This window comes from Pteropus alecto, unplaced genomic scaffold, assembly GCF_000325575.1.
Source record: "Pteropus alecto unplaced genomic scaffold, ASM32557v1 scaffold81, whole genome shotgun sequence".
Lineage (NCBI taxonomy): Eukaryota > Metazoa > Chordata > Mammalia > Chiroptera > Pteropodidae > Pteropus > Pteropus alecto.
The window spans coordinates 19,905,884-19,929,480 of NW_006433378.1; the positions used below are offsets into that span (position 1 = coordinate 19,905,884).

Sequence of the window (23,597 nt, forward strand, 5' to 3'; positions counted from 1 at the left end):
AAAATATTTTATTGCCTAGTTGACATCTTCTGGAAAAACTCTAACTCAATATTGTTTTGAATTGTAAAATTAAAACCAAATATAATTGTTAGTATATGGTGTCTTTACCAAAACACAAAGAAAATATTCACTCAATTACGAAATATTCACTCAGACTCTCAATAATAAAATTCAAAATATTCATTCAGACTCTCAATAATAAAATTCTACCAACTTTGATGATGGAATACACACCGACTTCTTAACTCTGAGTCAGTAGAGAGACCAGAGACTTCCCCCATATACCAGGCCTCATGCCATTTTCTAGGGAAATGGATTTCCTAGGCAAATCCAAACTTATTTCTTAATGGAAATTCTCTGAGGATCTAGAGCCCAAACACAGATCACAAATCAAAATTTGAAAATCAATAAAGAACAATGAGAACATATCAGATGCAAAAGTAAATGAGTTTATTAGTCAAATAAACATGAACTCCCATACATTTGCGAGGAGAATTTGTGTAATTCTGAATCAATTGTTTCAAATTACAGATATTGATCTCAATATTTTGGTCATTTCACTGTCAGAAGGAACTAGTCTGTCAGTCAATGCTTAGTGCTAGAGAAAGGGCGAAGAGTTGGTGATAAGGGGTTTAGCTAACATTGCTGAAAAGGCCTGTGATAGAAACTCTAAGTAGAGACTAAACATTTTGCTCAAAAGGTCTGGAAACTCAACAGGTTCATCTGCAAAAGGCTGATCTATAGGTTGGCCGGTAATGAGAGACTAGCAGCTCCTAGAAGGCAAGTAGATTGGGTGGCAGAATCTGGACCCATAGCCCCAGGCAGGGAAGCCACAGACTCCATAACTCAGGGGTCTGAAGATACGGGAACCACAGCCCAGGGAGCAGCTGCTGCTGGACCCAGAGCCCAGAGACACGGTGTAAGCTGACCGGCAGGGACTGCAGGGTGTGGAGGTCCTTGGGCGGTAGCAGGACGACTGGCAGGGGCTGGACACCACACAGGATGTCTGGTAGCTGGTGGGCTCACAGCAGGTCTCCTGGCAGCCACGGTAGAGAGAGGATGCCAGCTGGCAGGTGCTGGGAGAGCAGACCAGGTTGCTGGGGTAGGAAGAGCCACAGGAGGAGCGGGGAGACTGCAGGTAGCCCCCAAAGGAGCGGGAGGAGAAGTTTCCAGAGCAGCAGTTGTAGGACATGTTGACGGGAGATGTGAATTCAGCTGAGTTACAGGGAGAAGATTCTCTGAGTTTCAATACCATGGTCTGGACTCCAAGTTATATATACTCTCAAACTTGGGTGTGTCACTGTCCAATGCTCCTTCCTCCTTGCTCACCATTTTATAGAAAAATACCTCTTTAGATTATTGCTTAAGTTAATTTATCACATATTCACATACTTAATTGTACTTTAATTACTTTGATACACTTAAGAAGAAGCTACTCAGTCTCTTCCCCTAGGAATTTTCTGTGGTTTGACCTTCAAAGTTTTATATTTCCAAATATACTCTTCCTTATTATCTACGTGTGCAGTAAGCCCTTGTCCTATCAAATAGAAAAAACTTTTTTTTTACTTCTATTAAATTCTCAAGAGCATCAGTGATTACTATTAAAAATAGTTTATCTTTTTCTTCACAAGCATATTATAACGGATTTCTCCAAAAACTACATTCAACATTCTCAACAATTTACCAGTGCAACCTTTTACTAATTTTCTATTTGAACTAATCCATGTAATTCCTGATATTTATTGATTTAGCTTAATGAGATTGTGGATTTATTGGCAAAGCACTCAGCCTGCCTTTTCCATCATATGTTTAACTATCTCATGTCTTGGTCTGATGTTGAGAATTAAGGTGTACAGATACCATCCTTGGTGTTCATGCCAATAGACTTCCTTAAAGAGAATGGAAGCCTAAAAGCTCTCCTTAGATGATGCTCATTTAGGAAACAATAAATGCATCCTTTTCAGTAAGACTTCAGAAAGAAGTTTGCTAGAACTGAGTTTTTCCATGTATTTTCTGATGAGCCTGTCTTGGAGTAGATGTTATTCTCGTCTTATGCTTTATGTCAACTCACAGGTTTTTGTTTTTGTTTAATTTCTTGATGGAAGGACATATGAATTCTTAGCTGTAATTATTAATTAATACCCCCAAAAGCATTTTCAGGAATGGTTAACAATCTCTGAAACAACTAACTTGAAGTATTAGAGCTGTATGGGTCTTTAATGACCTCTGGTCAACCCATGCTAGAAAATTATGCCTCAGAGAGGTTCCATAAATTCCTCCTAATTGCTCAGTAAGATAGAAGCAAAATTAAGACTTGAACCATGATCTCCTTACACAGAGTCAAGATTCAAATATTCTGCAAAGATAAAAGCAAATTTAACTTTAACTTGTCTCAGAATGAATCTATTAAGTTTATTTATACTGAGGTATAAAAGCATAATAAAGCCTTATTTACCTTTCCTAAGAATATTTGCATTCAATAGTACTCAGTAGTAGAATTCCATGCATTGCTGATCTTTATACATGTAAAGTATTTTCTGTGTTCTAGCCCAAGAAAGAGAAACAAATATTTGGATTAATGAAAAAAGAGGGGCAGTGGGGGAAGAGAAGGAGAAACAGAATAAAAAAGGACTTCTTGTTTGTGTCCATTAGTCTTCTGAATCTGATATTTTATTTGGCTTAACTAAGGGAAATAGCATTCGGGATTGTTACTGAAAAGACAGCTCCTTAACTACCCGAAAATTAACCTGCTTTATTTCAAAGCAGGCTACTTCTGAGTACTTAGTTACTTTGTTTTATGATTATCTCTCCCATGCAGGACCCAAAGTGTGGCATGCATCACATGAAGTGCCCTTGTGCAATACTTAAACTGTCGCTCTGATTCACTGAAGTAAAATAAGCTATGCTTTATGAATGGACACCTATTAAATTTACCAAAGAAGTGTATGCCACCCCCAACACATGGGAATCATTATAATGCCAGCTTTTAACTCCATTTGAATGAGTGATATTTCTCTTTTTATTAAGAGTTGATTCTGCTAAAAAAAAAAAAAAAAAAAGACTTTCTAATATCCAGAAGTTCTTAGTTTTCCAGGCCAGCTTCCTGTATCTGGGAATCAACATTAAAATAACTCAATAAGTCAATTCCAATTAACGCCCCCACCCATTTTTATTAGGTTAACATTTTTCATTAGAGTCATTTGTGCACTTTATACAGATGCTAATGAATACTCTTAAATGCTAATAAATGTGTCCTGAAAGGAAGAAAAAGCAAAACAAGAGTAGCTTTAAGAATTCAGAAGTAGATCCTAGAACTAATAAAATGTTCTGTGTGCTCTATACAAGGAGAAAAATCACTATCTGGATGTGTCAGAGGAAAAATGTGACAATGGAAAACTTTTTTTTTTTTTTTTGGTCTATTAGGAATGGAGAAATACCAACACTACATTGAATAAAACCAACTTTAGAGTACCGGATATCCACCCGTGGCGAATTATCTGAATTAGTTGAGTAGGGATTGTTTTCCAGGTCACCATATTAATGGAATTCAGTCTCCAAGCTGACAATCTCCCTTTGGAGATGTTTTCAGAGGTTTTTTGAATACCTTTCCAATTAGGCAGCAGTAGGAATAGCCTTAGAAATCCACATATTTCAGACTATAGCTTTTTTCCTTTCTGTTAGCTTTTCTCACATATCCTCAAAACTGCCTTCTCTAGACCTGCAGAGGTGTTTGTTTATTATCCTATCTCCTTCTCTACAACAGCTATTATTCTTCACTAAGATTTTACTTGCCACATTCTCTCACCCGGGGGGCAGTGTATATGTTAAATATTATTGCTAGGTATGGGCTTCTGGGTAAAGAAATTGAGAAGCCCTCACCCTCTCTGCTTTGGCCTCTCTCCCAGGCACCCATGCAAATCTGCCCCAGGCTGGCGCTTCCCCAGCATTCATCCAGCCTCACTGTGGAGAATCTTCTCAGCATGGCACTCCACTTGATCGCTGAGGCTTCTTCCTGCTGCAAACTGACTGGCCCATTTTATGTCTTCAGAACTGCATCATCTATAACTTTTATCTTAAATGAAAAGGCCAGTGTAGCTGATTTCTAAAGGACTCTGCTTACAGAGCTCTCTGATCCCCCTACACAAGCATTTACTCAATTCATTTCAAAAATGAAAACAAACAAACAAACGAACAAACAAATAAATAAATAAATATTACAAAGAATAATAAAGCAAACTCTAGAATAGTTTTCTGGAATGCCTAAAATTACAATTGTTATCATTTTATAATATTCTCTCTTTCTCGCTCTGTTGCCTCCCCTCCCAACCCCGGTCTCTCAACAAAATTCTACCCCTCAGCCCCAGTCTCTCAACAAAATAAAATATTACAGATGTTTTGTGGGCCAACCTCAGCCTGATTCTCCTTCCTATTTTTCCAAAGTCATCCAGGTAATGTGTTCAGTTTTGAATGGCTTTCCAGGGAATTTTCTTTACACATATTTATTAGTTTATATAGTTTATTGTTTTATTATTATCATTTTAAAATATAAGAATGCAATTTTATTGCACATATATTTGTAATTTTATATTAAAAATATTTTTTTTAGGTCTATGTTGATAAGTATGTATTTGTGTATTTTTTTTTTTAATCATCACTTCAGTAGCACTTTCAAGTGCCAGGCATTGTTCTCAGCATTTCATTATAAATATTAGCTTATTTAATCTTCATAGTAATCCTGCTCAATATATACTGTTGCCATTCTTATTTTATAGATGACAAAACTAAGACACAAACATATTGAGTTACTTGTCCAAAGTCCCTCACGTAGTAAGTAGCGGAGATGAGATTTGAACCCAGATACTGGCACCGTTGTCAGGGTTTGTACAAATAACCTTTTGGCTGTGATGTAAAAATCTGGTTTCTTCCTTATTACTATTTTACAGACTTCTACCACATAAAAATACCACAGTTTATTTATCTATTTCCTTACCATTTTTTATTTCTCAGATTAACAAATCACGTGAAAAGGAACATATCTGTCCTTAAAACTTTGTGCCATACCTAAGGCTTCTGTAAAGTATACGTTTGCAGGTGGAATTGCTAGGTATGTGTAATCTCAGTTTTAGCAGAGGCATTAGGCTCAGGGCCCTAAGATTCAGACTGACTAGGTTTGAATCCTGACTCTATTACTTATAAACTGGACTCATTCAAGTTCTTCTTTGATAATTTTCTTTTCTCTCTTATTCTATAGGGTCATTTCTTCTTTTAAATTTATTTGTAGGATGTTCTTTGTATATCCTTTATTTTATGCTTTTGCTTTTTTTATATTCTACAAATATACTTCTTCTGACAGTCAACTATTAATATTAATTCTATTGAGGTTCAACGTACATATAATGAAATTCAACTTTTCGATGCAGAGTTCAATGAGTTTTGGCAAATACAGTCATGTAACGATTGACAAACAAAACATTTTCATTACCACCCAAAATTTCCTTGTGCCCCTTCATGTCAGTCTCCTCCCACCTCATATTTCTGTCCCTATAATCTTTTTTTTTTCTGAAATGCACTATTAATGGAATTGTATATTATATAGATTTTTGTGTCTAGTTTCCTTCACAGGACATAATGCTTTTGAGATTCATCCATGTAGTTGTACATTTTAATAGTCCATTCCTTTTTATCGCTAAATAATATTTTATTGTATATAGTTAGACAATTTGGTTATCCATTCACCAAGTAGTGAACATTTAGATGATTTCCAGTTTGTGTTATCATATGTAAAGCAACTATACACAGTCACATGCAGGTCTTTTTGTAGATATATGTCTTTATATTCTCGGGAGTGGGATTGCTGGTTCATATATTAACTGCATGTTTAACAGAAAAAAATCACTAAAGTATTTTCTACAGTGACTATTATTTTGCATTCCCTACAGCAATGCATAAAAATTCCAGTTGCTTCATCTCATCCTCAACAGCACTGTGCTTATTATTATTATTATTTTTGTTATTATTATTACCTATTCTATTAAGCATGCAGTAGTGTGCCATGTGATTTTAATCTTCATTTCCCTAATGATTAATAGTATTGAACATCTTTTCATATGCTATTTGCCTTCTATATCTTTCTTCTAGTGGTATCCGAAATCTTTTGATCATTTTTTAATTCTCTTTTATAATTGAGTTTTAAGAGTTCTGAATGTATTCTAGATCCAAGTCTTTTATCAAGCAAGTGTTTTTCAAATATTCTCTCCAAGCCCATGGCTTATCATTTCATTTTCTTATCAAAATGTTTTTAAAGAGTGGATGTTTTTAATTTTGATTAAATTCATAAATTCATTTTAAAAAATGGTATAGTTGACCCACAAACAACATGGAGTCAGAGGTGCCAACTGCCCACAAAGTCAAAAATGCATTTATAACTGAAGTCAGCCTTCACATATGCAGATTCTCAGCAGCCAGTGTACCCTTGAGCAAGGAGGATTTGAACTACAAGGGTCAACTGAACTGTATAGGTCAGTTGAAAAAATTTGCGTATAAATGGACCTACAGTTTAAACGTACATTCAAGGGTCAGCTGTGTATGGTGCAAACATTTTTGTGTGTGTAGGTATATAGATGTCCAGTTATCTCAGTATCATTTGTTGAAAAGAATGTCATTATTCACCAAATCACCATTAAATCTTTGTAAAAAGTTAGTTAATCATATGCATATCAATCTATTTCTGGAGTCACTCTTCTGTTCCATTAATGTATATGCCTATCCATAGGCCAATACTATGGTGCCTTAATTACTATAGTTTTACAGTAAGCCTAGAAATCAGATTGTGAATCCTCAATCCTATATCATAACCACAAGGACAACATAAGCTATTGCTAGAGCCAGTCTGGCCAGAAAGCAAGGGAAGTTCAATGATATTGGCTGGAGCAAAAACTGAACCAGAAGAGATGAAATCAACAATCTCATTATTATTAGCCTACCCTATTTTGTTTTGTTTTCATTTTAATCATTTCTGTCACAATCCTAGTATACCTGTCCTCTCTCAGATGTCCATGCAAAACAAATTTTATTATTATATTAATTAAAATATTTCCAAAGAAACCAAATGTCTTTTGAATCCTATTCAACTTGATTGCCTCAAAATCAAATATACGTTTCAGTGGAACAGATTCCCCAGTTTTCTCTTTGTCATCATTTACCTCAGTTGCTCTCAGCATCTCGTTTAGCAGTGTGTTACTAGCTAGCAGAATGTAGTGATAGGTTTTCACCTTGCATTTGAAGTAAAGATCATTCTTTGGATGCTGAATGGGTCATTTAACTGATGGAAACCGATGGAAGTCCTCAGTCTTCAGTTTGCTTGTCAGTTATAAGCACTGCTGATTTTTCTAAGAATATCAAGAAATATCCAACTCATGTTCTGTTTCCAAAATTTAGTTCTCAAATTTCCATCTTGAAAATGTCAAATATATGCATAATCTAGAAAAAAATCATAGGGGACCAGAAAGGGAGTCCAGTATCTTGTTCAACTTTTGTGTTCTTTACTGTTTTATTTGTTTGAATTCAGTGCTGGAGACAAAACAGAAACAGAACTTAAAGAGGAATTGAGCAAAGCACAAAAGTATTTTACAGAATTAGATATTACTAAACCTACCAAGGAAATGCTAGTGTGTCAAACCATGGGTTACATACAGTGTCTGATTTCTTACACTGAATAAGATGAGTTTTAGTTTATTATGATGGAAACAACACCGAATTATAGCAGTTTACTTTAGGCCATTACATACATCACAGGCAGGATTTTGTGGCCACTGAAAGTCCTAGTAATTATACAGTTTTATGACTCTAAGTTAAAAACCATGTTCTGATCATTCGGTCTCCATAAGGAGTTTCTAATGATTACATTTTGTTGTTTAGTTTTTGGTTTGGGGCTGATTGTGAAGAAAAAGCTATATTCCTTCTTAGTGAAATTCAAGTGAGATTCAAGAAGCACATGATCAATTTGGTTAGAGAGGATATTGATATAAAACATTAAGAAAATTACCTATTTCTTGGAGAGTGTATTAGAGTTTTCCAGAGAAACAAAACCAATAGTGTTTGTATGTATATAATATGTGATATGTGTGTGTGTGTGTATAGGCAGGGTTCTCATGTTGCAGTTCTGAGGATTCCTTCTCCTAGAAACCATGGTTTTTGCTCTTGAGGCCTTTAACTAATTATGCGGCTCACCCACATTATGGAATTTGTTTTACACAAAATATGTTAATCGCAGCAACATCTAGATTGATGTTTGATGACTAACTGGACACCAGAGCCTAGCCAAGTGGAAATATTGAAGTTAGTCATTATGATTAGTTATTAAGACATTAAAAATATGAGCAAATCAGGTATTATCAGACATCACACAGTGTAAGCAAACAATTCTTTCATCAGAAAAATATAATTATTTGATACTCTACTACTCATTATTTTTGTTGATTTATTTCCTGTGTTTCAGTGCTATTAATGATAAGGAACTTGTAGAAATCTCAGTATCTTTAACCATCTTGAATAAAGTTATATTTAAAGTCACAAGCTTTAAAATCTCAACAGCTCTCAAAGAAAAAAATAAAAAATTCTTGACACAAGTGTTTTTAAAAGGTAAGCACCATCTGGGGAAGACATCAGTCTTATTTATACACATAAGTAAGAACGTTTAAAAATATTCACAAACCAGTGCTATTAATGTAAACTAAATCTATATGTACACTATATTTCATCATAAAGATGAGGTTTTATGTAGTTATTTACCAAAATGTACAAGTTGATTTCCTATAATATTGAAATGTTTATTATAGTATTTTTAAGAACTCTTGACTTTGAAACATGAGACTACGAATCTTTGTTAGAAGAAGTCACACTCGTTAAGATGTGTTTATTCACTTAAACTCATAAACTATGTTTGCCATTTGCTATAGGATGTAGAATTTTCACTCTCTCTACTGTAATTATCAATATCTTAACTGTGATATCACTGAATTAATTATCCTTAACTCCCATGGGCAGTGGAAGCCCTGGAGAGACCTTAGGAATTAGAAACGTATCTAAAGCATTCCTTAAAAAATTGCAAATAAAATAGAGTCTAATGATTAATTTTTTAACACAATGTAGGATCTTAATAAAATAATAATTTTCTCTCTTAATAAAATAATAAGTTGATAATATTTAATAAGTATTTTATATGGGACAAACATTGTTTTAAGCATTATAAGTGATACATAAGTTATTCTATTCAACTCACAGGAGTTCTACAATAATCTCCATCCTCTTATAGATGAGCTGTGATGTAGCGGATACATACTATCATAGCTTTAACTGAGTCTACACTCTTCACCATACTGGCTCAGTAACAAGAAAGGTGAATGATGGTGTTCACAAGAACAGAGAATAAAAGATTGGATGCATGATAAGGAATAAAAAAAATATTAGGACAATGAAGTGATAAATACTGGAATAATTAGGATTGGCTTGTGCTCAGTTTTTGGCCCCAGTTATTCAATTCTGTTGAAATAAATTTTAATTAGGCTATTGTCTATGCATGATTAACCCAAACCAGGAAAATTAATATCTAAGATCTACCACAATTTTACACCACTATGTTAGACTTCAATGACACCAACAATCCCCTCAACGAAAAAACAAAATTTCCCACCCTGATTCTCTAACCTTTTACAAATCCTTAGACCTTTCCTGAATATCTCTCTCTTCGTTTAATTTAACTGTACTCCCAAGAGTTGGACTTTAGGTCCACCTCAAATAATGGTTTCCATGAAGGCTTTTATAGCTTTTCTCTGACAAGATCCCTTTGGTTCAAATATATTCATCAACTTTACACTTTTCTGTGAATCGATACTGAAAATTAGTTCACTTTAATTTCTAATTCACATGCCATAAATTATGAGCGTACAAAGCCATAAAAAGACAAGTTCAAGACTACTAATAATCAAAAGCAAGCTCATATAGAAGGAAGCATAGACGTGAATTCTAAGAAGTCAAGAGAGTTTTCCTAAATAAAGAGATTTTCTGGATAAAGAGAGATCAAAACAAAGGGACATGGAGTAACATAGAAGTTAGGTAAAAAGGAAAGTAGAAGGATCAATATGTATTAAAAAAAAAAAAACACACATAAAAAAAAACACTATGCCAGGAATGTTACATATACAAACTAATTTATTTTTCGAAAAAATATGTGCCACTGTCATTCACAGTTACCAGCTGCAGAGGGGAGGCAAACAAAATTTAAGAAAGGATGTAAGGTCATTTCTTATAAGTATTTAAGAGTCAAATTCAGATTTATCTTGGATTTAAGAGTCAAGTTCAGATTTATCTTACTCCAAATCTTATTCTTCTCATTCATTTATTCTTTTATTCAGTCTATTTATTTTATTTTTTTTGTAAGTATGTATTTCTTACACAGGATAGGTATTTTATCAGTTTCAAACAGATGAGCTGATGTATAGATATATAAATGAATGAGCAAATGAATAAAGTCTATGAAGTCACAATAATCTGAGTTATTAGTACCAAATCCATTCCCAAATTCTCCCAAACTCTGACTCTGTTAGGATCCAGAAATATATTTCTGGGTGACAGGAACTATATTCTGATTTTTGCTTAAATTTGGATTCTGCTTCTTTGAGATAACATTTAGGTCTCAAATGGAACACCTAGCATAAAAGAAACATCTTTTCTCAGCACATTTCTTAACTTATATACTTTTCCGTATCTCACAAGAGATGGGAAGAAGCTAATTATTGTTTGGACTTTGCAAAAAAACCATTTTGTTTGGGGCTCCAGGTTTGGATAGAGACCAAGAGAAGAAAAAAAGTAAAAACAGAGAGAGATAATTAGGAGTCTACCTATAGGAGTGATTTCAGTATCTGGGGCATCTGGCTGGCATATATGCTCCAGAAACTCTATACCTTGCAGTTAAATGGTGTTCCTCAGGGAAAGGAGGACTGATGCATTTTCATGCCAAAGAAAAGTGACTAAAGGCACAAACAAAATGCATTGAAGTAAGTAGAAACGTGAGCTTGACTTCTATGTTAAGCAAATTATTGTAAAATTAGCTGACATGTTTCTAGTCCTTTGTGATAAACTGGGAAGAGATGATCCAGAAAGTAAAGAACATAAAATGTGTTATAAGAAAGGGAGAGGGAGGGTGGAAGGGAGAAAGGGGCAGGGGGAGAGCGAGAGAGAGAGAGAGAGAGAGAGAGAGAGAGAGAGAGAGAGAGAGAGAGAGAGAGAGAGACAGATTCAGAAGTAGCAACTTGCAGATTTCTATTGTAGCATATGTTACTGGTGGACCAAAAAGCTAAGTTAGCGCTGGAAGGTGCCTTTTGAAGGTCTCATTTCTTAGAAATTGATAGGCAGCTCTTGAGTTAGCAGATCTAGAGTTTCTTTAGTAATAAAGTTTTTAAAAATTAGATTTTTGAGATCCTAGAAATGCAACACAATGATCTATAGACCTCTGAGCACAAATAGGTTGGAAATAAAGTGACTGACCTCTCCTGGAGAAACAGCAGAAGTGTCCAAGAAGCCCAATCCATCACCAGGGGTGGGGGAGGTCTCGGATCCACAGCCCAGAGACTGAAAACCACAGAGTCTGCAGCCCAAGCTAACAGTACCGGTACTATCCCCTAGATAGACTGATGAAGAAGGGGAACAAGATGTCTAGGAGGAGGCTAACAGAAACTTGATAAACACTGAGCAAAGGGAGTCACTGGGGCAACTCGATTCCTGGGATAAGAAGACTTTCTTTTGACAGAGGATGATGTGTTAATTTGCTAGGGCTGCCATGACAAAGTACCACTTTTAAGACTGGGTGGCTTAAACGATAGAAATGCCCTGTCTCACAGTTCTGGAAACTGGAAGTCTCAGGTAAAGTACTGGCATGGCTGGTTTCTGCTGAGGGCTGTGATGGAAGGATCTGCTCTGGGCGGCTCTCCTTGGCTTGTGGACAGCCAACTTTTCCTTCATCTCTCATATCTCTTTCCCACTATAGATTTACATCTCTGTGTCCAAATTTTCCCCTTTTTATGACACCAGTTATATCACAGTAGAGCCCATCGTAATGACCCCCCTATAACTTGATTACCTTTATAAAGACCTTACCTCCCAATAAGGGCACATCCTGAGGTGCTAATGTGTAGAGCTTCAACATATGAATTTTAGGGGACACCTTTCAATTCTTAACAGAAGACAAGTAGTCATTAAAAGTAGAAAAAGAGGCACTTTAGAAAGTTGATTAGATATGATTTCCCAACTTTAGGTTTCCTTGGGTGTAATGAGGAATTAGAGTGAACTTTATAAACCCTTACCACTGGGTGTGTTATATGGAAAGAATACATCCTGGTAGAGTCCTCTGGGGCCTCACTAATCAGTTCTCTAATCAAAATGAAATTGATTTTCCCCTGCACAGACATGGCTGAATATGTTTTATTCATTCACACAGATTATTCCTTTCTCATTTATAGGATAAAAGAGGCTATTTTCATGGCCAATAATCCAGTAATCACCATGCAGCACAGCAGGGCCTCCTGCTACCTCCCGCTCTCTGCCATCTCACACTGACAGGTACCACGTTCTTTTATTTCTGTTCCCTAGGGAACCAGGACACAAAATCTCAGTTCATGAAACAATAATGACACACTTCCAGTTGTCAACAAGCAAAAATAATAAAGTCAATACTAAGAATGGCTACACTCATCTTTTTAGTAAAAATTACTAAAAGTCCATTAAGAGCCAGAAACTGAGAAAACAATGTCACTCCTTTCACCTAGGTCTTTTCATTTAAGAAAGAAGAAATGTACAAAGTGGGGCTTCCTAAAGCACTCTGTAGGAACAACAGACTAAGAGCCACGAAGGCCAGATATGTACAATTGTGAACAAAGTTCCATCAGAGCCACAGTCGCAAATCATCTTGAAATTGTTAGCCTTTGGGAATATTCTATTAGAAAGATGTTATAACCCTGAAAGTTCAAAATTTAGAATAGGAGTTGGAAAATTTTCATTCAATAATTTCTAATCTGAAATACCAGTAAAACTCAATTTAAATTTTAAGAGAAATGAATAGAAATGCTTAACTGTTTTTGCAAATAAGCAAAGAGGAGAATCAACTTTATTCGATCAATGAAACAAATAGAAAGGCTTCTTTTCTTTGAGAGTGTTATTAGTTTAGAAAATTAAGAGGAATGGCACATGAAACAAGCATAAAGAAGCAGGGAAAGGAGAGAAAGAAAAAGAAAACGAGTAATACAGCATAACAATACAACATTATACGTCATTAAGTCAGGAGGTCATTTATCACTTTATCATTTTGAAATGCTGATTTAGTCCCATAAATGTTCAAAACAGTGCTATCTATATGAGGTTGCAGTTGCTCTATTCTTATTTTTAAACAAAAGTAATTTTTGAAACACTAAGTTTCTCATTTAATTATAAACGTTTTGCTTTTGTAACAAAGAGTGACTCAAACAATAAAAAATATACTTAAGATATTTACATTAGTGATTCTCAAGTTCGCTACCTCAGAATCACTTGGGAAGTGTTTTCTTTGTTTGAGCAAAGATTTACATATATTTCTTACTAATTGTCAGGCACTGCTCTGAGTATTTCACATCTATTACCTCATTAATTCTCATAACCCAATGAGAGAGATACTATTGTCCCCAGGCCACAGATGAGAAAAGTGGGGCATGAAAGGCTCACGTCAATAGCTTTGCCTCACTGGAGTTCTGACAACAAGCATCCCATGATTTTAGCCTCTGTGTTACATTGTCTCTCAGTTGTGATGGTGCACCCCCTTTCCAGAGCTACTCACTGGCCTGGTGAGATTCTCACATCTCGTTTTAACAGGCATTACTGAAACTCAGCAGAGTTAATATCCTGAGTGATCAAACATACTCCGTTCCACAATGCCCTGAGATTTACCTAACTTGTTTGTCTTAAATTGCAAGTCTTGAAAAATAAATCAGATCTTGGTATTAGGATAAGTTATGACTCAGCCATAAGAAGGGATTAATATTGCCATTTGTGACAATGCGGATGGATCTTGAGATTATCATGCTAAGAGAAATAAGTCAGACGAAAATGTTGAGAACCATATGATTTCACTCATATGTGGGATATAAAACTGAAAGCAACAAACAAAGAAGACAAACAAACAGGGACTCGGGGACACAGACAACAGTTTAGTGGTTACCAGAGGGAAAGGGTAGGCAGATAAAGGTAAAGAGAGTCAAACATATGATCACAAAAGGAAATTTAACTCAGGGTGGTGAGCATACAATGCAATATATACATGATGTATTATTGAATCATACACTTGAAACATATAATTTTATTAACCAATGTCACCCCAATAAATTTAAGTTTAAAAAGTCAACATCAAGAAAGAAGAAAGAACCCTGTGCATAACACTTCCCTAGGAAAATGAATGGACTAATCTGGGTTTTACAGCTCTTCAACCACTCTCATCAAAATCTTGGTCTACTTTGAACAGAACAGGACTGGCAGGGGAATTACTGTCCGGGTACCAGTGATGCTGCCAGAACCAAATTTTAACATCATAGAATTTTAGCACTGAAACGGGAAACAGAGCAAACCGAGTTCACACTGCTGGTTTGCATTGTTGTTACCAAAAAAAAACCAAAACAAGAACTTTAAACTACAGGTTTCCCAAATGCTGAAGCTCTGTCCAGCTGTCTTCAATGGACACTGCTTTACATGTGCCTCCTGCCAACCACCCACCGCAGTGCTCAGCCAAACGAGCGACATGAAACGAAGTCCACTCCAAAGACAGTTGGGCTCTATTCCTGGCAAGGGCTCCATTATAATTACAGGGCTAACAGGCCTAGGAAACAAAGAAATCTTAAGTATTTTCTACTTTTCAGCCTCTGAAAATCCAGAAGCACCATGGAATAACTTCTTCCTCTTCAGCTTCCTTTTCCCTGCTTGCCTCTCCACACCATCCCCGCTCATGTTCTTCTTCCCTAACCCCGCTCTGGAGATGGAGGTGCTTTGTAAACAGAGAGCACACTCAATCCTACATTGCTTTCTGGAGGTTAGATGAATAAATGCTGAGTAAATATGGAGTTGCCTTCCATGAGACACTTACCATGTCTTCAGCCAGCAAAGACATTGGAAAGAAGGAAGAAGCAAGGGATGGTGACACTCCAGGGTCAAACATCCTCAAAGTGTCAGGCCAGAGCACCTCAAAGCTACTCATACATACAGACGTCTGCTAGCAAGGGCTCTTTCCTCTTTAGTCACTCCTTTCCACTAGGCCAGGACTTGATACCAGCTGGGAAAATTTAAGCCCATGGTTCTTCTCTGACCTATGACTTCCGAGCAGAAAAGCTTCCAAATCTGTTTATAGATAGAGTGGACCTGCACTCAGCTACCCAGCCAAAGAAAAGACAAATAAAAAAATAGTTAATATGTGTACAATCTTCTTACAGGCCTATTTCATTTAAGACATCTGCTATCTAACTTTCTTTTTCATTCAATCGACATATATCTATGGAGTATCTGCTCTATGTTACAGACAGTTTCAGTTGCACTCATATATTCAACATACCATTCATCTGATCTCTAATGCAAAAGCTTTTTTTTTACTATTCTGCCTCTCAATTTTAGCTATCATAATCTATCGAAATTGCTCTTCTCCTCTCCCAATTTTATAATGAGTCATTACTAGTCATCATGAGACCATCTGCACACTGTCACTGGGTAGTGACACGTGGCCTTTGTTTAAATCTAAGATGCTGTCTCTTGCAGAATAGATATTAATGCTACAAAATCCATCTTTGACATTCTCAAACAGCAGCATTCCTAACAGCTATCATGTCTGTATGATGGCATGAAGAGAGGGTGCAGCTTATTATTAGCAAGGCTGCCCATTACAATAGAATTATAGTGTTATAAACAGAAAATAGATTTCCTTTTTCCTCTCTTTAATGTTGTACTTCATATTCTTGGAAAAACACTCGCTGTGCAGACGTGGTTACAGTTGTCAGGAATGTGGTACGATTTTATGGGGCTCTGAGCATCTCTCCTGAGATTTGGGCTAGATGTTAACCCTTAATTTAAGGGAGCGATTTCCGACAATGGTGGTACATAAGAGTCACACGTGGAGCAGTGGCCTGAGGATGAGTTCAATCATTTTTTTTAACTGTTTATTTATTTTCTGGTTGGTTTGTATGTTCTAAAATGACCCATTATCAATTCTGTGGCCTATTAAGAACTAAGATACCACTGATTTAAGCCTTTGCCCACCACATAAAAGCCAATCCAAATTCTGTTGTTGTATAAAGTAATTTAAGTCAGAGGATCATCAACATAAGTGAGGTAGCCTAGTTGACCTATGATTTGTTTCATGACTGATGTTTTATATTCTAATCCATCAACACAAAATAATGGCATTTTTTCAATTAAATGTGGAAGACTATCCTTCAAGTGTACAAAGGAGTTTGTTTTCACAAATTGTCTTAAAACCCAAAGACTCTCAATTTATCTCTCATTCTTCCATTTGTGAGAGTCATTAAATAACACAACAAAATAATATTGCAGGTTTGATAACTAATAGTAACTGAAATTGAGCCTCACAGCTGGATAAAAAAATAAAAATAAAAATAAAGAGTAGTGCTTAGAATTGTGGGGAATTATAGGGACCAAGAAATTCTTTGAAAACAGAGACTTGAGCAAGGCTTGGTCTTCACATCATCGCATGGACTAGGACTTCTATCTCAGTGGCTAGAAGCCCATAGAAAAAAATTTAGTATTTTAAAAGATCATAAGATAAACTTTTTAAAAGTAGCTGTTTGATGTGAATACAGCTACTTCATTTATTCCTTTGACCTATAAAAGTCATATATGGTGCTTCCTTTCTTTAAAATTACAATTAAGCATACTTTTATATTAAAGAAAAGTAGACAATTTACCATACATAATATACTTTTATTGTATTTTTATTAGAATGGCAACTCAGTGTCATAAACCACAGTGTTACACTTCTCAAATTCCTGATATCACATATTTGACCTTTGGTGTACATTACCTCAGTGTATTTGTCTTAAAATTGTCGGGAAACCAAGTTAAATATTCAAAGAACGTGATAAATCTGTCAGATATTTTCATATTTTTAAAAAATTTTGGAGTTAAAGAAGACAAAAGACAAATAACGAAATACAGCAACATAATTATCAAAAGTTAGTTTGGAGCTCTGAGAGAGACATTGTGTGGAAGGTTTCTTGAAAGGAGACGTGGGCACCGCATGGAGGACCCTGGAATCTCAAGCAGAATGGCACGAGCATGTGTGCAGACATCTTGGGAAGTGCATCTAAGGTAAAGGCAGAGACAGATTCAACCTAATGAAGTTTAAAAGTGAGGGTCCTCGTGAGGGTTCATTTGCCTGACATTTTCCAAGCCTCTGTTGGCACTCCTCCAGGAAGTCTTGGAGGACCCCAGTGTTCCAGCTGTGCTGCTGTAGCCTGAGAGTCACTTCTTTGTCCTTGTAGTAGTTTGGGGCCGGGGATGGATCCAGAGATCTGTCTATACTACGTTCAGCCCCCAGAATCAACCTGATAAATCTCAGAACTTCAGGGAGATTTGATTTCAAGAAGGGTTTAAACCAAGACACTTCCCTGCTACCTGCTAGGAAGCCACTAAAACTCAAGGTCCACAGCCATTTGTAGCTGATCCTCATACAAGTCCCCAACCCCAGGGCCAGCAGACTAGGATGGGGAGATGAATCAGGGACACCTGGCTAAGATAAACAGAACCCCAGACTTGAAACATTGACTGAGAAGAAAGGACAGAGGTTGTAACAGATGAGGCATTACTAATAACAAATGGCAATGTTAAAAGAAACTTTTCCATGTCATCAAAAATAATTTAAAAGTATTTGTTTAACATACAATTCTGGAGGAAAAAAAACTGAATGATGTTTCTATACTTTCTACAGAATGTCATGTTAACAAAATCATTGTCGTATGTAGAAGTAATCAAAGACTATGCAGCAAAAAATATAGGGGAAAAGTTACAGATGATAGTAATGATTATGATATCATATTATTGTTTGATTTTGTGATATATGTGGTTTTTATCAACCTGTAAGTTTTTGTTTGTTAATGTTATTTTTATTCTAAATTAACATCTATAGTTATATCTACTATTGTATTATTTTTCTTAAAGAGGACCCCTGAAATTATAAACTTTAAAACTCAAATCATGGATCCACCTCTCGTTAGAAAGCTAAGACAGAATCATGTACCACAAGTAGGGAGAAAAAGACAAAATTTGTCATGACCTTAGAAATGCTCAAAAGGCATTCAAAATTTTGAAGTAGAAATTAACAGATATTGTATGAGGGTAGACACCAGGACATTTTCCAAATATAAATATATAATACAAAAGCCATTAATCAATTTCATTTCGAAACTATTTTGATTTGATTAAATTAAGACATAGATATCCATAGGCTGCCCAGTGAGGTAGAAGAAAATTTTCATATCTCTCTCTACCACTGTTCCTTGTTTCTTCCCATAATCTCAATAATGTCTCCCACTCTGTTCTTCTTCACATGTGTCCACATTGGTCTCTCCATGCTTTAGATTTGATTTCATTTTTCTAAACACTAAATTTAAAAAAATGTTCAGAATTATGTTTATTCTAAGTCATCTTTCTCATTCCCTTTGGTTTAATTTTATATTGGCCCTCTAGACCGGACATAGTAAGGATTGCTAATAGTAAATAATAGATGGAAAATTATAATAGGCAGGTGAATCAGTGGTTCGATGTAAGGACAATCTTTAGAAGGTCATTAATCAATATCACATTTCTGCCTCCTGGCCATTGACACAAAAGGGAGATGGCTGCAGCATTGCAAGCCCCATTCTAGAAATGAAATCTTCTCCAGCCAAAATAGGAGCGGATGTACAAGTAGTCATCAACAAATAAAATAAGAGGGACTTTCCCGGCCATGATGGAGTAGGCATTAATTACATACCGTCGTAGCATTTGTAACAGATGTAATTATTGATGTAATGCTATAAAAACGAGTTCACAAATACGTATAAGATAAAAAGAATTAGTTAACTGCAATTACAAAGAGGATTACTGAGTTACATGTATTTAAAGGAGAGACTTCAAATACAGAAAAGATGATACTGTAAGGTGCCATACCCATTGCCGGGAATATTAAATACCACAGTCCAGGAGTAGCATTCAAACACGGAATCTCCTTGTAATGCAGCAGAAACTCACATCTCCCGTCAACATGTCCTACAACTGCTGCTCTGGAAACTTCTCCTACTCATTGGACTGTGGTTCCAGTGACTTCAGATCCCTGACTTGCGGAATCCGTGGTTTCCCTTTTCTGAGCCACGGGTGTCAATGCCGCTGTCCATCCTCCTTGATTTCTAGGACCATCTCGTCTTCGTATTACAGATCACCTTGTGGCTCTAATGTCTATTGCTCATCTTATTAAATTTCTAATCCCATTGTCTGCTACCATCAATGCCTGGACTCATAACTTTCATAATCTTCATCATCTACAGGAAAAATCATCCTCTTATTCTCTGATTATCAAGTTCTAACATTGTCTCAGGCCTCAAATATGGCTGACGGGCTTTATTTGAAAAATTCTATATTTAATGTACTAAATCAAAATAAAGTGTAAATTCTGCTCCAGAGATGGAATTCATGTCGCTTGATTTTATTCCAAAATTGTATGCAAAGTCAAATAATTATATTCTAATAAATTGATTGGTTCTGAGACACAGCTATATTTATTGTTAATTGTTTTTTGGCTAGGGTTTTGATTTTGATAGATAAAATGGACATTATTAAAAGATTTATATGAGCATGTAAATAGGTTTGGAAATCCTAAATTGGGGATTTGAACTAATTTTGAGGGACCTCGGACATTTTTCTTACTCAAGCTATCGGCAGTTGAAGACTCTTGCTGGAATTAGAATCTCAGAATCAGGAATTACATCAATTTCTTCATGAGATATGGATCTTCATGTGTACACCAACAGGTATAAGATAGCCGACTAGGTGATAGTTATAGAAAAAAATACAGAGGATAAAAATAATATTTTGATTTATATGATTAGGGTTATGCATAAAAGGAAAGTTGAATAGAACAAATGAAAATGATTATGTATGAATTTTAAATAATTTTACTGAAATTACCTATTATTTGTTGGTAAAAGTGATCAAGAACCTGCATCTCACTGATGAGTATTCAATATGATCTTTTTATCTACACATGTGTAATGAACAATACCATGAAATTTAAAGGAAGAAGCTATAATCATAAGGTTAATATTCCACCTTAGTTTTTACTCATGTTTCAAGCCAAAAAATAATAAGTGTTTTTGATGTTATCAAAAGTGATGATTTAATGTGGATCTCAACAACAAAAAAAGGGAAGAATTACATCTGCACATGGTAAAGTGAAATGATAAATAGCTTTTAAAAGAAACCTAAAACTGAGAAAAAATGAGTTCAAAAACATGTTCAATAAATATCCCTATCCCTTATTGCTTCAGGATGTATAACAACCCTTAGAGAAAGATACACATTATAAATTTTTATATTAAATTTAAAAAATTGAGACACAAAGAAAATAAGGAATTTATAAGAGAAACCTGTCATGATAATTTAAAAGATGAAGTGTATTTTGAATTGCAAAGACGTGGGAGTATTGGAAAGGGGCAAAGGAGAAATCTGGGAAGATGAAATGGAATAAGCAAAGCATAAAAAACTGAAAAAGCCTTGTATATTCCGGGAAAAATTGGAAACTTAGTTAACTTACAACTTAAGGAGATTCTATATGGTGTGAGTTGATTAGTAACCATCACTCCATCATTTAGAAGTATTATACTTTAAATCGCAATATTTCTTGTCTTTATCGCCTTCCATTCAAACCACTAAAATAGATTTGTGATTGAACACTCTTACTCCCATTTCTCTCATATTCCAATCACCCTTTCATATATTATAAAATAAATATTCCATCCAATGATTAGGTATAAATTTCAAGTTTGTTCTTCAAGGGGAATAAGGTAAAAATTGACATGTTTACAAATGAAAAAAAAATTATTTAGAACTGTCTTTTTTTCTAGAAACTCTAGACAAAGAAAATATATGTGAAAATGTCCAGAAATAATCAGGACCAACACGTGAGAAAGGTTTTCACAAGGACAAGTCAAAGAATCTGTGACGACTTTTAGATTAAGGATGTTGTTCAGTCCTAGAACGAGGTTGATGAAACTTATAAGCTTGGGTAACAAAAAATTGAAGGGTAGAAATTTCCAATGATTTTTGGCCAAAATTATCCAGGACTTTGGAAAACACCTTAGAGTTAGATTGAACTATAAATATTTATCCTTTCCTATGAACGGAAGTTCAGTTCCAAATCATTTCAATACTTAGATAAATAACAGGAATGAGTCTTAAATTATATCTTTACATAGATATGATATAAATGTAAGTGTAAATATAGATTTATGTATATATAATTCTAGATATACTTTATGTAGATATATATGAATATATAGCTATAGATATAAATGAATATAGAGATGATATAGAGATAGATATAGAGATAATCTGATACTCAAGAAAACTTTACCAGGCATCAAGAAGTTAAGAAATGACTAAATCTAAGATATATGTTATATAGTAGACACACTTGTGAGGGATTTAGTAAATGAAAATATTAGACATAGCTATTAATATAAGTATTTTATACTTAGAAAATCAAAGAGTAGATTGGAAATTTTGTCAGACCACTGAAACATTAAAATAACCAAGTAGAAATTTTAAAATTGAAAAAAGAAATAAATGTGAAATTGTTGAATGGATTAAAAAGAAATTAGATACAGTTGGAGAGACAACTAGTGATTGTTCCCTAAGAGATATTTGAACTAAAAAAAAAATATATGAGTGGAGCTTCAGAGAATATGGAAAGGTCTAAAATAATTTCAATTGGGATCCTAAAACAAGATTGTTCATTTATGTATGCACATGCATGCTAAGATAGATGATAGATAGATGATGGATAGACAGATGATAGATAGATAGGTAAATGATAGACATGATAGATATATAGATACATAGATGATAGAGAGATGATAGATGATAAATTAGATAGATAGATAGATAATAGATAGAGATAGATGATATAGATAGATAGATAGATAGATAGATAGATAGATAGATAGATAGTTATTCAATGAAAAATTAACAGCTATTGACAAGTCAGGATATTACCAGGTTTAAGAAAATTAACATGTAATAGAAAGAGATCCAGAGAGAATTTTCCAAATAGAACATTAATTCACAAATTTAAGAACTCTTACAAACCCCATGCACAATAAATATGAAGAAAGATCCACATCTAGGCTTTACTGGAGTCAAACTGATGAACAAGAAAATAAGAGAGAAAAATTTAAATCAACCAGAGGGGGACAAATACAAGTTACCTTTAAAAAGGTAACAATAAGATTGACAACTGAATTTAAACGGTAAAAAAAGTAGAAAAGCAATTTAGATACCCTCTAATTTCAGAAGGAAAAAATTTTAGAATATTTACTTTGAGTATCTGTTTCACAAATGAAGGGGACATATCGACATTTTTAGATAATTAAGAACTTAGATAATTTGTCAATAACCTTCCAGCACTAAAACATGTAATAAAATTTATACATAGTGAAAAGCAAAGTAATTCCAGAATAGAGCAAAAAGATGTAGGAAGGAATGAAGAGTAAACAAAAGATATATATTAGATAAATTTAAATAAATGTTGCTTATAAAAACATGGACATATATATTAACATAAATAAACATACATGAAATTAAAACACAATCCTAGCATAGTAATACGTAAACTGGAATAAGAATAAATGGTCTTAAGATTTCTAACATTCTTACATTGTACAGGAAATAGTAAAAATATTAATTTATATTAGTAAATCAATACTACATGCTGTGTTCTCAAAAGCAATACTGTCTAATAAAACATTCAGTGATGCTGAAAATATTTTTATCTGTAGTTTCCAAAATTTGGTATCCATTAACCACATGTATCTGCTGTGCACTTGAAATGTGGTGATTATGACTGAAAAATTGAATTTTAATTTAATTTAATTTAATTAATTTAATTTAATTTAATAAATGTAAATTAAACTCAATACTATGTGGTTAGTGTCTACTCTATTTGATGGTATGGCTTTAGGGTATCCTCTAAATGAAAAATAAAATAATGTGTATCATCTTAGAAGGCTGACAGGATGATTGTTAAGAAATATCTTGTTTTATAGCTGACAAATTTCTTATCATATAGCAAACTTGGAGATTAATAAAGCAGAATTATCGATTTTTATTTATTTCTTTTGCCTGATATATATTTTTACTTTTTTTCTTTTGTTTCCTTATATTTAAAAAAATCTATTTGAAATAGAAAACAGTTATGATTTTTAGCCCAGTCTAATATTCTGTCTTTTACATAGATTATTTAGTCACATTTAATTTAATTATTGAAACAT

At 34.5% G+C, this 23,597-nt stretch overlaps 1 protein-coding gene across 1 annotated transcript; it reads right to left on the bottom strand.

Annotated features, from left to right (window-relative positions):
* Positions 1-763: 763 nt before the first annotated feature.
* Positions 764-1,192, bottom strand: LOC102896421 (keratin-associated protein 13-1). Its single transcript, XM_015586501.1, has one exon. It carries the CDS (start codon positions 1,190-1,192, stop codon positions 764-766), a length of 429 nt encoding a protein of 142 aa, XP_015441987.1.
* Between the last annotated feature and the right edge of the window lie 22,405 nt (positions 1,193-23,597).

Excerpts from the sequence above, each read along its gene's own strand:
- LOC102896421 (XM_015586501.1), bottom strand. The coding sequence starts at position 1,192 with ATGTCCTACAACTGCTGCTCTGGAAACTTCTCCTCCCGCTCCTTTGGG.